This window comes from Oncorhynchus tshawytscha, linkage group LG29 (genome assembly GCF_018296145.1).
Source record: "Oncorhynchus tshawytscha isolate Ot180627B linkage group LG29, Otsh_v2.0, whole genome shotgun sequence".
Lineage (NCBI taxonomy): Eukaryota > Metazoa > Chordata > Actinopteri > Salmoniformes > Salmonidae > Oncorhynchus > Oncorhynchus tshawytscha.
In genome coordinates this window covers 18,824,819-18,838,942 of record NC_056457.1, presented here as the reverse complement: position 1 = coordinate 18,838,942, position 14,124 = coordinate 18,824,819, and the positions used below count along the sequence as shown (strand labels likewise).

The 14,124-nt window shown below is 41.7% G+C and overlaps 1 protein-coding gene across 7 annotated transcripts; it reads left to right on the top strand.

The window, feature by feature from the left end:
• Window positions 1-40: 40 nt before the first annotated feature.
• On the top strand, window positions 41-14,076 carry mak (male germ cell-associated kinase). 7 transcript variants are annotated; one of them, XM_024392687.2, is made up of 16 exons: window positions 42-246; window positions 2,111-2,427; window positions 4,321-4,375; window positions 4,636-4,757; window positions 5,643-5,725; window positions 6,203-6,335; window positions 6,437-6,608; window positions 6,955-7,122; window positions 7,532-7,807; window positions 9,649-9,854; window positions 10,175-10,314; window positions 10,476-10,613; window positions 11,189-11,263; window positions 11,790-11,909; window positions 12,110-12,202; window positions 13,080-14,076. In XM_024392687.2, exons 2-16 carry the CDS (start codon window positions 2,327-2,329, stop codon window positions 13,238-13,240), a joined length of 2,043 nt encoding a protein of 680 aa, XP_024248455.1. In that variant the 5' UTR covers window positions 42-246; window positions 2,111-2,326; the 3' UTR covers window positions 13,241-14,076. The 7 variants fall into 7 exon arrangements, with proteins under 7 accessions (XP_024248458.1, XP_024248455.1, XP_024248457.1 ...); XM_024392688.2 differs by lacking the exon at window positions 5,643-5,725 and adding an exon at window positions 5,040-5,119 and having other exon boundaries at window positions 45-246; XM_024392690.2 differs by lacking the exon at window positions 12,110-12,202 and having other exon boundaries at window positions 41-246.
• The last annotated feature ends 48 nt before the right edge of the window (window positions 14,077-14,124 follow it).

Genomic DNA, 14,124 nt, shown 5'->3' with positions numbered 1-14,124 from the left:
TGGTTTCGTCGGCCCCTGGTTAGCCTTGGTGGTAGGCCTCGACTCTGAAGACACACTCAGGCACGCGACAATAAGTACCACAAACCATTGCGTTTCCACCTGACATCGTTGGTCTGTGTACGTTGCCAAGGAGAAGCGCCACACACCTTATCGGAACACTAAGGACGCCACTTGCATTTTATCTCAAGAAACTTCAGCGCTATCTACAAGCTCAGAAAACAGTGGGAGGAACAACACCCTAAAATGGTGAGTTCCGAGAAAATATTTTAAAAAGACAGGCAGCCAAGAAGAAACGTTTTGGCCAAGAAAGAGGGACAGTTGAGAGGACTGTTATTATGGGTATATGTCAACACATGTCCACACATGACAGAACATATAACGTTACTGTTGTGTAGGTTAATTCTAAGCCAAAAATAGGCCTGTATAATAGGCTATAATAATTAAGAGACAGAAGTTTGTCAAATATAATATTATTCAAGGCCTGAATATTCTTTAATCTTAGAAAAGTGAAACACTTGGTATCAGCATAGCTTCAATTTAAGGTTAGGTTCTAATATAATTTGAGTTTTATTCATTTGAAATGCAAGGCATCTTGACATATTGGGCCTGTGTCCAATTTTATCATGTCAGTGACAGTAGTTTTTTACCCAGAAAAGACTCTCCCAATTCAAAACTCTTAATTCCCTTGTGGTTGTTAGGTTATCCTAGCACTTTTGGTATCATAAAACATGTGCATATTTCAGCTTCATCATCGACCTTCAGGAGCTTCTTAATGTCATGTGCCTTTAATACATCTTTGTAATTCCTCCTAAACCCCTCTCTAACAGATTACAATACTGCGAAAGCTTAGTGGACTCCTGCAATCTGTTACAGAGGCCCTTCCTTGCTCACCATTCCCTGCCTGTTTTAGAGGCATATGGTCTTAAGAAAGGGAGTTTTGCTATAGACTGGAGCAAGCAATTAAAATCATAGAGAAGGTAGAACATAATACTTTTATGCAGTTTTCTCTGTTTTCAGTTATTTTATAAAGTGATTTAGGGCAGACTTTTGTCTACTACAAGAAGAGTGCAAAGTATTTTCAAAATATTATGTTCATATTTGATGGAGAGCAGTCTCTTTCCTGTCTTGAAATTCAATTGAGTGGACCAGTCTTATTTAATCCTAGAGAATAATCTAATTCCGTGGCTTTGAATCGACTTGCCTAAATACAGACAGTATACACATATAGTGGTATTATTATTTACCCTAGATGTGCCCATTTTGTTGTTCAAAAATGGCTGTTTAGAAAGCTGTTGGCGATATGACTTCAAATTTCCACTCAACAATGATCACCTATAACTGCATCTGAAATCAGAATTAGCCAAAGAGACCAAATGGCTTCGTCAATCCTACATTGTCTAATTCAGATAAGAAATCTGGTTTGAGATGTCCATTTTAGTCTCCTTTATTGAACAAACTCTAGATTGAGGTAGACTTTTATATAGCCTCTCTGTCATTTTAGTCTTTTGATAATGGTTTGCTATATTTAGACTATATTGTATCGTCCCCTCAGAATATAACACAAAGCAACTGGGGTCATAGCCTACATGGGCAATGCTGTGTCTCTGTCGTAAGCATGACATGACATGTTTACCTTAAACAAACCTCTGTACTATAGCAGCCAACACTCTGATTACTGTTGCTGTGCCCCTTGAAATCCAATTGCCAGTCATGCAGGGTTGGGAGTTGGGAGCTTGGGATAGAGTGAGTGCTGGTAAGTGAGCATGGTGGTGATGTAATGCCCTATTTATATCCCAGTGGACCTAATCACCGGCAGGCCACGCTTGGCCACGGATGTGTCATGTCCCTGGGTAGTGTGACGACGGCGTCAGCTCAGGCTCAAGCCCTGCTGTCACACACTTAATCCACCTCCTCAACCTCTTTCTCAAGAAGAGAGGACGTTCTCTACTTCTTTACTTTCATTTAACAGCCCTTTCATTGAGATATTTAGGACTATAATTTGGGAGCTTCCACTACTGAAAGTCCTGTTTTGTTGTTGTCTTATGATTTCCTGTAGGCGACTGGTTACCTTAAAGTTGACAGTATTGTATTTTTTCCTGTGTTGTTGAAGATATGCCAGCATCAGGAAGGAGTGTAACATTTGGCTGACCTCCAGTGTGGCGATCAGGAGAGAGCAATGGCACCGTTCCTGTGTGACCTGTTGTGAATCCCACCAATGAAGAACATCACATATTGACATAGTGAGCGAGAAAGAGAGGACTGGTAGAACTATCATTTAGGAGAGAGAAGCACCCTGCAACTCCCCCAAGCTGATGATTCTGAGACAATGAATCGCTACACGCAGCTGAAGCAGTTGGGAGATGGCACTTATGGCAGCGTGCTGATGGGGAAAAGCAACGAGTCGGGAGAACTGGTGGCCATCAAAAGGTACATATAGTCCTACACTGCTGGCCATCAACAGGTATGTATAGTCCTACACTGGTGGCCATCAACAGGTACGTATAGTCCTACACTGGTGGCCATCAACAGGTACGTATAGTCCTACACTGGTGGCCATCAACAGGTACGTATAGTCCTACACTGGTGGCCATCAACAGGTACGTATAGTCCTACACTGGTGGCCATCAACAGGTACGTATAGTCCTACACTGGTGGCCATCAACAGGTACGTGTGTATAGTACTAATAAACTAGTCAAGGGTCTGGGTGGTTTGTTTACTCACATGGCTTTGTTCTGAGAGGCTAAAGGTGTCAGTATGCTTCAGTTTGGCTTCAGCTAGGCGAAACCGAACGAGTGTGCTCACATACTCCCTTAAAAGACTTTCGCTTGAAAAACAAGAAAAAAGCAGCAATAGTACTGTTTGTCAATTTTGAAACGACATAGCCAGTATACACTTCCTCAAAATAGTCAGAATTAATCTAATATAACTCAAGAAATCTGTCATTAATTTTGACGTTTTTGCAGAGGAGATCTTAGTCGCGTAATTTTACATTAAATGTATGGTGCAGTATTTCTCAATTAAAAAATGTGCATGAAAACGAGTCGTCTCTTGTTGAAAGACTTCATTGAAGAATCCTTACTGTTGACCTATCATTGACGAAGGGGTGTCGACTTCGGCTTGCCTCGAGAAAAAATGTGTGCCCGAACAGCTGAAAAAACCCTTACAGAAGTCCAAAACTAACAAAAACATCACAAAATGTCACAAACTCTTCCATACTGTTTCGGGAGGGAGGCATGCAGACTCCTTAAGTGTTCTCACAAGCGGCCATTTTGAAGCACATAAGTGCACTACCATCCTAAAATACACCTTCATGAGTCATGATGACTGAAACACCATGCCTGGCACAACGTAGTAACAAGGAAATGTATATTCAGCCGACAGAATGGGGAGGGTTAAGCATAGGGATCAATATTGGTTAAGTTCAGGATTAATGTTAGGCTTAAGGTTAGGTTTAAGGTAACCACACTCCGGAACCATACACAATTCTCTGGCTGTATAATGCTTAACTACAAACAAATCCGGCTGAAGTCTCACTTTAGGTTTCCCCATGACTAAGGCAAGCCAGCTTACAACTCTGCCTTTCATCATGGAGGGTAGGTTGAATAATGGATACGGGGAGGGGGGGGGTGAACGCTTCGTTACCATGCAAAGTGATAGCCATGGTGACGGTGAAAGGAGTGAAAGTAGTCTGCAGTGTTGTGTTGCTGCGGAGAGAGGCATTGGCGGATGCACGGGAGGAGGAGGAGTGTGATATCTGCAGGTCCCAGTGTCCAGTTACATAATATCAGATGGGAGTGTCAGAATAAAGGTCCTCGACGGATTAGGTTGTACTAGAGTGTCAGTTATACCAGGTGGTGGACCTACTATCTACCAAGCATAGCAACATGTATTAGCTGACACGTAATGGACACCTCCAATGTTAATTGGGAATAAGGTTTAATTTCATGTACAGTACATCTGTAAATGACGCCCCGAAGATGCACTAACGCCTTGTTTTACAGTCCTTTTTCAGTTAGTGTTTACTTAGCATTTATTGAAAAGATGTGGTCACTATATAGATAGATACATTTTTGGCACTTTAACTGAAAGAATTAGGCCTAATAATAATTAATATCTTAGCATTACAAATTTAGTAGTGGTGCTTGTATAGATTACAAAGAAACTGAAATGTAACGATTAGGATATTCTTATGTTATATATTAGTGTGGGATTTCTATGTAAATAGTGGGCTGCAGAGTAAATACTAAATATAGTATGTTCCTGTAGAGTGAGAATGGTATTGAAACTGTAAACACCATGTCGTTTGTCTCGTTTTACAGAATGAAGAGGAAGTTTTATTCGTGGGAAGAGTGCATGAATCTGAGAGAAGTAAAGGTAAATATTGGTACACAACACATGAATAACAGAATGTTTTAGGTACATTTCATGTTTCATACAGGATGGTATCAGCACCAACTGGAAGTGCTTACAATTATCACTAACAACAATGACATCCGTGTCTTGCTTATGGAATTTAATGATTCAATTTCAGTTGATATTTTATGATGATTATATTCTGAGAATGTTTGTCACTATATTTCATTTAAAGACATAATCATACTTCATCATCTTGGTCCATCCATGTATTTCCACAGTCTTTGAAGAAGCTGAATCATGCCAACGTGGTGAAGTTAAAGGAAGTCATCAGAGAAAACGACCACCTGTACTTTGTCTTTGAATACATGAAAGAAAATCTCTATCAGCTCATGAAGGACAGGTAAGGGCATTTCATTTCAAACAACAAAACCTTGAAACCCTGAAAATGGTTTAATAGATAATGCTTGTTGGGGAAGTAAATTATTTAAGAGTGGGAATCAACAGGATTGTGTTCATTTGGCACCAAACTGAAGAAAATGGAAAAAGCCATATTTTCATTTTCCGTTACAAAACGTTTCAAAATGTTTTTCGTTCTGTGCCCTTATGAACACAACCCAACATTTATTTGAAGTTTCATATAGAGTCTTATCAGTTGACAATTCTATCAATTCTTCATTTGCAGAAATAAATTGTTCCCTGAATCAGCGATCAGAAACATAAGCTTTCAGATATTACAAGGCCTATCATTTATCCATAAACATGGTAGGTCTCCCGCATAAGAACCACTTGAATCTGTCCTCTGACACACCAAGGACAACTGGGGCTACAGAGGTCTCTGCTGTCACGGGCACTCCCATCATTCATAGAGTTGGCTATTGTCTGTAAACACTGACAAATATTTAGCCTTTCACACGCTAGCTAGCTAGCACCTGGCTGGCTGTCACCCTTGGTTAGACCTCCGTTGTCTTGCTGTTTCGGTGAACGGACATGTGGATACCTCACTTGTGCAACCCAGCGTTGAAAAGCACTTTAAACTTTGAGGTAAACAGGTTTCTAGTCCATCTGGCCTGTTAGAGAGTGAGTGACTTGGCAAGAGTTGTTCTTTTCTCACACCACGCTAACTCAGTCTGTGTTTGTCCAACACTGCCACTGTTTCCACTTGTCCTATGGGCTGCATGCATCCTGGGAGCTGTTTCCCTATCTCATCTCTCTCTCTCCTTATTTTGTCTCTTCTCCTCCCTCCTTTCTTTTTTTCCTCTTGTGTGCCTTTCCTTTGCGCTGCCAGGGAAAATAAGATGTTCACTGAGAATGAAATTAGGAACATCATGTTCCAAGTGCTGTCTGGTATGGCATTTGTGCACAAGCATGGTAAGATGCTTTGTCCTCCTGCTGCTCTTTTGTCTATTGTTTGCGTGACATTGCTTTTTGTAAATTAGCATACTACTCCATGTCGCAATACCCCATATGATGCATATTAAAGGGATGGTTCACTCCATTGTCTTGGGATTAAAGGGATGGTTGGTTCAAAGTTAGTCTGATATTTTTCTCAAAAGTGGTCTCAAGTCAAGCAAAATCCTTATTGTATGCTTGTTGTGTGTAGATCCCAGTATATTAGAATCCATCTATAGATGTCAATCCCAAATAAATGTACTGAACTATCAATTTAAAGCCATTTGAATCTATTTTGACTGAATGATTCATGTAAAACTAAAATCCATAACTGTAATCAAGTATGAAATGTGGTCTTCACCTAAACACACCATGGTCAATATAAATATTTAAAACGTCCTTCTGGATGACCTGTGAAGAGGTTGAGCTGAATGTTCTCCATGACCCCTTGCGTAGGATTCTTCCACCGGGATATGAAACCTGAAAACCTGCTCTGCATGGGCCCAGAGCTAGTCAAGATAGCCGACTTTGGATTGGCCAGAGAGATCCGCTCCCGCCCCCCATACACGGACTACGTGTCCACAAGATGGTGAGGTACCCTCCATAGTCTAGTGGGGACTTTTGGTCCCCTCTTATTTTGAACGATGCATAACGAAGTTGAAAAAAACGCTGCGCTGTCGTCGTGTCCAGGTATCGCGCCCCAGAGGTGCTGCTCAGGTCGTCCATCTACAGCTCTCCCATAGACATGTGGGCAGTGGGCTGCATCATGGCTGAGCTCTACACACTTAGGCCTCTATTCCCCGGGAACAGCGAGGTGGACGAGATCTTCAAGATCTGCCAGGTTCTGGGGACAGTCAAGAAGGTAAGAGAGGGAAGAGCAACCAATCCTCTGTCTACAGAGAGATATAGTACTAGTGTGTTATAGTTTAAATGATGGCCTGTTTGAAAATGTGTGTGTTGGAAGTAATCCAGTAAACCAGCTATTCATTGTCATTTAAACTGATTAGAATAATACTGTTTTCTATTGACATTTGTGTAATGGAATCTGTTTCTAATCCAAATCTATTACAATTAGCTCTAATGGGTTTGAATAGTTGACATACTGTATTGCTTCCAATATATACAGATATTGTGAAGCATTGAGAGAGTTAATGAAACGTCATACAGTATTATTACTCTAAATTAACTTTCCTCTCCTGTTCTACCAGTCTGACTGGCCAGAGGGATACCAGCTGGCCTCGGCCATGAACTTCCGCTTCCCTCAGTGTGTGCCCACCCACCTGAAGACCCTCATCCCAAACGCCAGCACAGAGGCCATCACCCTGATGAAGGACCTGCTCATGTGGGACCCTAAGAAAAGACCCACGGCCGTGCAGGTATTCAGTCATCACAGTGCTGAAGCCTGCTCCCAGATCTGTTTCAACTCCTATATGTAACTGATGGGGCATGATAAAAACTCATTCCTCAGCTTGAAATGTCTCTCCACGCCACTGAATTTCTAGCTATTTGGTGGCATAGCTGGCTAAGATGTTCCAGTGTCTGTGTTAGCTGGTGAGGGAGGAAGAGGTACGGTTAAGCAGCACCATAATGCCTGTTACATAGTCGTTGGCTAGGTGTGCAGTGAGTCATGCCCACTAAGACTGATTACCCTAAGAGCCTCATGGGGCTCTTCTGTGTGCTGCTTACGCAATGCCTGTTTATGGCTGGTCAACATATGTCCTTTATGTTCTGGAGTCATTAATGATAAGTAATTCATCCTATTCATATCCCCATTCTGTATTCTAGGCTCTGCGGTACCCTTACTTCCAGGTGGGTCAGGTGTTGGGGCCTCGGCCCGGGAGTGAGATACGCAAGGCCACGGTGAGGACTCAATCCCGAGGCTCATCAGAGCCCAAAGGTGAGCTGCAGTCCTCTTCAGGAGACTCCTCTGCCCGGACGTCTCAGGAAAACCACCCCAAAGCTTCCAGCAGACACCACCAGGCCCCCCAACAGCCCCTCCAGCAGACAGACCATCAGATTGACCAGACATCTCCACATGACCAAGTCATTAACTCCAACACGGTGGGTGGCAGGACTGTGTCCATACAAAGAGATCTGAGGAAACATGGAATAGCTGCTAAACATGTTAAAAACAGTAGCAGTTATATAACAATTGTAACATTATTACACAGTCCCCGCTTGAAATCAAACTCGGAGACATCTGGGTATCTATTTGGACTTGGACATATACAGTTGAAGTCGGAAGTTTGCATACACTTAGGTTGGAGTCATTAAAACTCGTTTTTCAACCACTCCACAAATGTATTGTTAACAAACTATAGTTTTGGCAAGTCGGTAAGGACATCTTCTTTGTGCATGACACAAGTCATTTTTCCAACAATTGTTTACAGACAGATTATTTAACTTACAATTCACTGCATCACAATTCCAGTTTAGATACATTAAGTTGACTGTGCCTTTAAACAGCTTGGAAAATTCCCGAAATGATGTCCTGGCTTTAGAAGCTTCTGATAGGCTAATTGACATAATTTGAGTCAATTGGAGGTGTTCCTGTGGATGTATTTAAAGGCCTTACCTTCAAACTCAGTGCCTCTTTGCTTGACATCATGGGAAAACAAAAGAAATCTGCCAAGACCTCAGAAAAACAAATGTAGACCTCCACAAGTCTGGTTCATCCTTGGGAGCAATTTCCAAATGCCTAAAGGTACCACGTTCATCTGTACAAACAATAATACGTAAGTATAAACACCATGGGACCATGCGGCCGTCATACCGCTCAGGAAGGAGACGCGTTCTGTCTCCTAGAGATATGAACGTACTTTGGTGCGAAAAGTGCAAATCAATCCCAGAACAACAGCAAAGGACCTTGTGAAGATGCTGGAGGAAACAGGTACAAAAGTATCTATATCCACAGTAAAACGAGTCCTATATCGACATAACCTGAAAGGCCGCTCAGCAAGGAAGAAGCCACTGCTCCAAAACCGCAATAAAAATAGCCAGACTACGGTTTGCAACTGCACATGGGGACAAAGATTGTACTTTTTGAAGAAATGTCCTCTGGTCTGATGAAACACAAATGAAGTGTTTGACCATAATGACCATCGTTATGTTTGGAGGGAAAAGGGGGAGGCTTGCGAGCCGAAGAACACCATTCCAACCGTGAAGGACGGGGGTGGCCGCATCATGTTGTGGAGGTGCTTTGATGCAGGAGGGACTGGTGCACTTGACAAAATAGATGGCATCATGAGGGAGGACAATTATGTGGATATATTGAAGCAACATCTCAAAACATCAGTCAGGATGTTCAAGCTTGGTTGCAAATGAGTCTTCCAAATGGACAATGACCCCAAGCATACTTCCAAAGTTGTGGCAAAATGGCTGAAGGACAACAAAGTCAGGGTATTGGAGTGGCCATCACAAAGCCTTGACCTCAATCCCATAGAAAATGCGTGGGCAGAACTGAAAAAGCAGGTGCGAGCAAGGAGGCCTAGAAACCTGACTCAGTTACACCAGCTCTGTCAGGAGGAATGGGCCAAAATTCACCCAACTTATCATGGGAGGCTTGTAGAAGGCTTCCCAAAATGTTTGACCCAAGTTAAACAATTTAAAGGCAATGCTATCAAATACTAATTGAGTGCATGTAAACTTCTGACCCACTGGGAATGTGATGAAAGAAATAAAAGCTGAAATAAATCATTCTCTCTACTCTTATTCTGACATTTCACATTCTTAAAATAAAGTGGTGTTTCTAACTGACCTAAGACAGGGCATTTTTACTATGATTAAATGTCAGTAATTGTGAAAAACTGAGTTTAAATATATTTGGCTAAGGTGTATGTAAACTTCCGACTTCAACTGTAAATGAATGACTTATGTCCTATGAAATGTATTGCGTTTGGCAGAAGCCATCTGTCGTGGTGGGGACTGGGAGTGAGAACAGTGCAGCGGTGGGTGTGAAGAGCGGGCGGAGGCGCTGGGGCCAGACGGTGGTAAAGGCAACAGAGAGCTGGGATGAGTCAGAACCTTCTGAGACCTCTGTGTCCCACTCCAAGAAACCCAGCCTTGGATCAGAGGAGGAGAAGGGCCCTAAAGACCATAGTAATGCACAGTAAGATCAATGATTATATTACAGCAGGGGACCATTCTCCCCTTCCTCCCTGCATAGATGTCTCCTTGTATTGATTTACCTGTAACCTTATGTTTACATTTCATGTATTATGGCACAAACCAATTCCCTTTCTGTGACGACCGTTATACTATTTGTGCAAACGATGAGAAAGAAAAGTTGCCTTTACAGTTAGCTACCCTGTTATAGGTTGATTTACCTGTAGGAGGTTCATATTCAATCTAACTGAAATATTTCATTGGCTGAGATGAATCGTCTGAGTTGTTCCTACTGTTTGATTTTCTGCCTTTCTTATCTATCAGATCCAAAGAGCAAAAACCGATATACTCCTTCAGCACTGTTACTAAGTTACCAAGCAATATTAAGAAGGGCCAAATGGACTCCAGTCTCCCGGGCTCCTCAGCAAGACAACATTACCTTAGTCAATCAAGATATCTGCCTGGTAAGACCAACTGAAAATGTGCTTATTTGTTTGTTTTAAACAAGAATAATGTGAGATAAGCAAGTCATTTGTAGGAGGTATATTTTCTCATGTATCAACTGGTCCTCTTATGTCAGTTTCAGCCATCCACATTTTCACACCCAGCACTTCTTTCCTTTCAGGGTTGATCAGCAAGAACTCTGTAGACAAGGAACCCAGTGGGCCGACACTCCGAGATCTGTGGGACAACTCCACCAATGTCAACAGTAAACCCCTCGGCCCCATTGGAGCTGGTTTGTCCGTCACCAGAGTCAACGCAGGTAACCCTTTGTCGCTTTATATTACACGCTTGCCCTCCTACTCTTATGCCCCCATATCACAAAGGGCCTACACGTCATATGCTTTAGTTCTACAATGCTCATTTCCTGATTCGCCCTGATCTTTTAGTGTTGGCTCGGCACAAAAAAGGCAACTGTTTGGAGTATGCTACTGTGCTTAAGCGTCTGGGCCACTTTGGAGACGGGAGCCTCCATTATTCATTTGTCATGTAGACAGACACACAATATGTGCCTCTGTGCTCTCTCTCTGCCCCCCACTTTCCTTATTCATGAGATTAGAGGACTATTAAGACAGTTGCTTAGGATCAAGTGTCTCCAAGCCCACCCTCCCACCCTGCATCTTGAGTTTATGGACTGGATGGCCCAATTTCTCACAGAAATCTACAGTAGCCTTCCTCATCTTCGTCTCTATTTCTGACTTATATTTCACTGTGCTTCTCTAATGACTCGATAAATTGTTGCATCATTTCACCAATTTCTCTCCTTTCCGCTCGCTCTTTTCCCTCTGCTTTCATGTGTGTATTGTCTTATCCCCCTGTCATTAACTGTGGGAGCAGAAGACACTGATAACCCTTCTGATAAATCTACGGATAAATCTGTTCTAAAAGAAAGAATACCTGATTCAGCTAAAGGTACTTTAATTGTAAAGGCTTTTAGAATTGAAAGTTCATGTCTTTGTATGTTCATGGATTCCTGCTGTTGACCTCTAGCTAAGATCTATAGTAAAAATTAATTGAAGTGGTTTATTATTACGTATAATCATTAGCAATAATGCCCAATTTTCATAAACATTTAGTAACATGTTCTTACGTATCTGTTTTATGGTGGATATACTAAAGTGAAATAAGTGTTTCTGCTTATGCAACCATTTTCCTAATACTGTGGGTTAACATGTTGATGAGCCCAGCCAATTATGACACAGCAGGAGAGGGAGCCCAAACACAGTGCTACACGAGAACCACGCTCCAGATTACTAAATAGATTAAGGTTGCTAGAACCATGGTCATTTTTATGACCGAACTCTAAATAACAAATGAACTGCTGCTAAAGATGTACAAGTGAAGCGTTATTTGTTTTGAATAAAGTTTGTCTGTATTAAATCATTGTTATGAATAACATTTGTCAACATTTAAATCAATTTGTTTTTTTGTCTTTCAGGAAACTTTGTCAGTACAAAGTACAATCTGTCTGGAGGTTATGTTCCCTCCTTTCAGAAGAAAGAGGTTGGCTCTGTGGGTCAAAGGATCCAGCTTGCTCCTCTTGCCGGCCAGCACACAAGTAAGATCCTATAGTTACCATTTTAATTGGCATAAAAATGCTCTGGTCTTTGGACTAGATGGCACAGCAGACACAGATAAGGCCACTTGGAAGAGATTTATACCATTACATGCTTTCTCTTTTTCTGACATTTCGTCATTCTTTACTCATTTTCTATTATTATTTTTTGCATTAAACTCATCTCTTGCTGTCCCTCTCAGTTGATCTTGCTACTCCTGATAACAAAAATGTCAAACCAAAACCTTCAAAGACAAAGTCCACTTCCACCACGCCCATGAGTGAAAACACTGAAGGTAATGCAGTGTTTCAGTCCCAGGCTAATAATATCAAATACGCCACTTAGCAGAGGCTTTTATCCGGAGCAAATTACACTACAATGAGTGCATACAGTTTGTGTATGTATGCGATCCCTCTGGGAATTGAACCCAGTACCTTGGTGTTGTTACCATCATGCTCTTAATACCGACCCACACAGGTACTGATGTAGGTGCCATTTGAAGTCTATTTATTTATAGCAATCATCTGTTAGTCAATAGCCTGCCCTTAAACCTGATAAGAAGCCTGTGATTCTTTGTTAGGCCACAGTTGGAAAGGGAGCCCGAATACACACCGTGAACCAGGGATCTGCATTGCTAAAGATCTGAAGCACTTAATCAACATAATCTACATCTTAATCTACATTACATTAGCTAGAGCCATTTTGATGCATTGTTATGAGCACTTATTGGGCTCAGTCAAAGTGACCAGATAGTCTCCCAGGGATATCTGTCTCAAGCAGACAAGGGAGACGGTTACATTGAGGCTGGGGTAGACACGCTGTATCCCTGTCCAGAAACAACCCCCTCATACCAGTAGACACTATATCCCTGTCCAGAAACAACTCCCTCATACCAGTAGACACTATATCTCTGTTCAGAAACAACCTCCTCATGCCAGGGCACTTGCCTAGATCTGAAAGGATTGGACAGGTATAAAAATATCTGTTGCTCCACCTTGCCAACTGATAAATTGCATAGAATATTGCATATACCTGCACAATACTCTGATCTACATGGGTGGTAGGGGTGTTGTTTCAGGATTGTACCTGGGTGTCTGTTAGAGGGAGTCCTGTAAATATGGAATAGTAAATTCAGCACATGGAGGTGTCACTCAGATCTTTTTTCTTTTCAGATTACGACGGCTGGAAAAGGAGGGCGGACAAGCCTCAAATGAAAGGCCAGGATTACTCTGCCCTGGGGAAAACCTCTGGCAACCTTCTGACTAGAGGTCCACCTGTACAGCCAGTCCATGGGAGGGTAGACTGGGCATCCAAGTATGGAGGCAATCGGTAGTGCATCAAGAGATGCTATTAAACCAACTCACAGGTTTAGCCAGTCTTTGCGCTAAGGAAAACCTTTTGTTGCTCTGCTCTGAATTTTACTACCCTCAGTGAATGTACTTCTGAAAGACCTCCAATACATTATTACAACTAAGTAGCACATGTACTGGGATGTTCAAGGAAATATATACATGTTTGTTTTATACTGGCATCATTGGGTGACGTATGAAGGAAAGACATACGCCAGGAGGCCTGATCCCTGCAACTTCAACAGAAGACCCAGCGTCAGCTATCGCAGTGTTTTCCAACTCCAGTCCTTCAGTAACCTCAACAATACATACTGTTGTTGTAGCCCCAGACAAAAATACCTGATTCAACTTGAATCAGGTGTGCTAGTCTTGGGCCACAACAAATATGTACTTGAGGACCAGAGTTGGGAAACACTGATCTTCTGTATGATAATTGATGATAGACTGGCTGATAGGGCTGCTCTAAAGTATCCCTCAAAGATAACCATGTCCTGAAGCCCATTGGGTGTTGTCTGGATTGAGTCTGATGCCGAAAAATGACATTCGTCTTACAATCGGTTTTATGATACGATTAGAACCAATAATAGTGGATTTTGTATTTTAGATTTTTATAATTTAGTTATATTCTGTTTCTATTTTTTAACTTTTGTTTACATTACTCAACTCCAATGAAATTATAAGGAAATGTTTCCTATCACTCATTGTAATCTCTTGAATAGCCACTTACTGTATCAGTGGCTAAAGAAGTGTTGACTTCAGTTATGTATTATGACAATCCACGCTTAAGATGCAGCTATTAAACACTGGCCATTTTTTAAAACCTTTTACACAACTTAACAGTTCATTCATGTAATAATATGAACAAAAA

Bases quoted from the DNA above. Each gene is read 5' to 3' on its own strand.
- mak (XM_024392687.2), top strand. From the start codon at position 2,327: ATGAATCGCTACACGCAGCTGAAGCAGTTGGGAGATGGCACTTATGGC. The intron at 4,376-4,635 runs GTAAATATTGGT...GTATTTCCACAG, and splicing joins TGAATCTGAGAGAAGTAAAG to TCTTTGAAGAAGCTGAATCA. The intron at 12,203-13,079 runs GTAATGCAGTGT...TTTTCTTTTCAG, and splicing joins CATGAGTGAAAACACTGAAG to ATTACGACGGCTGGAAAAGG.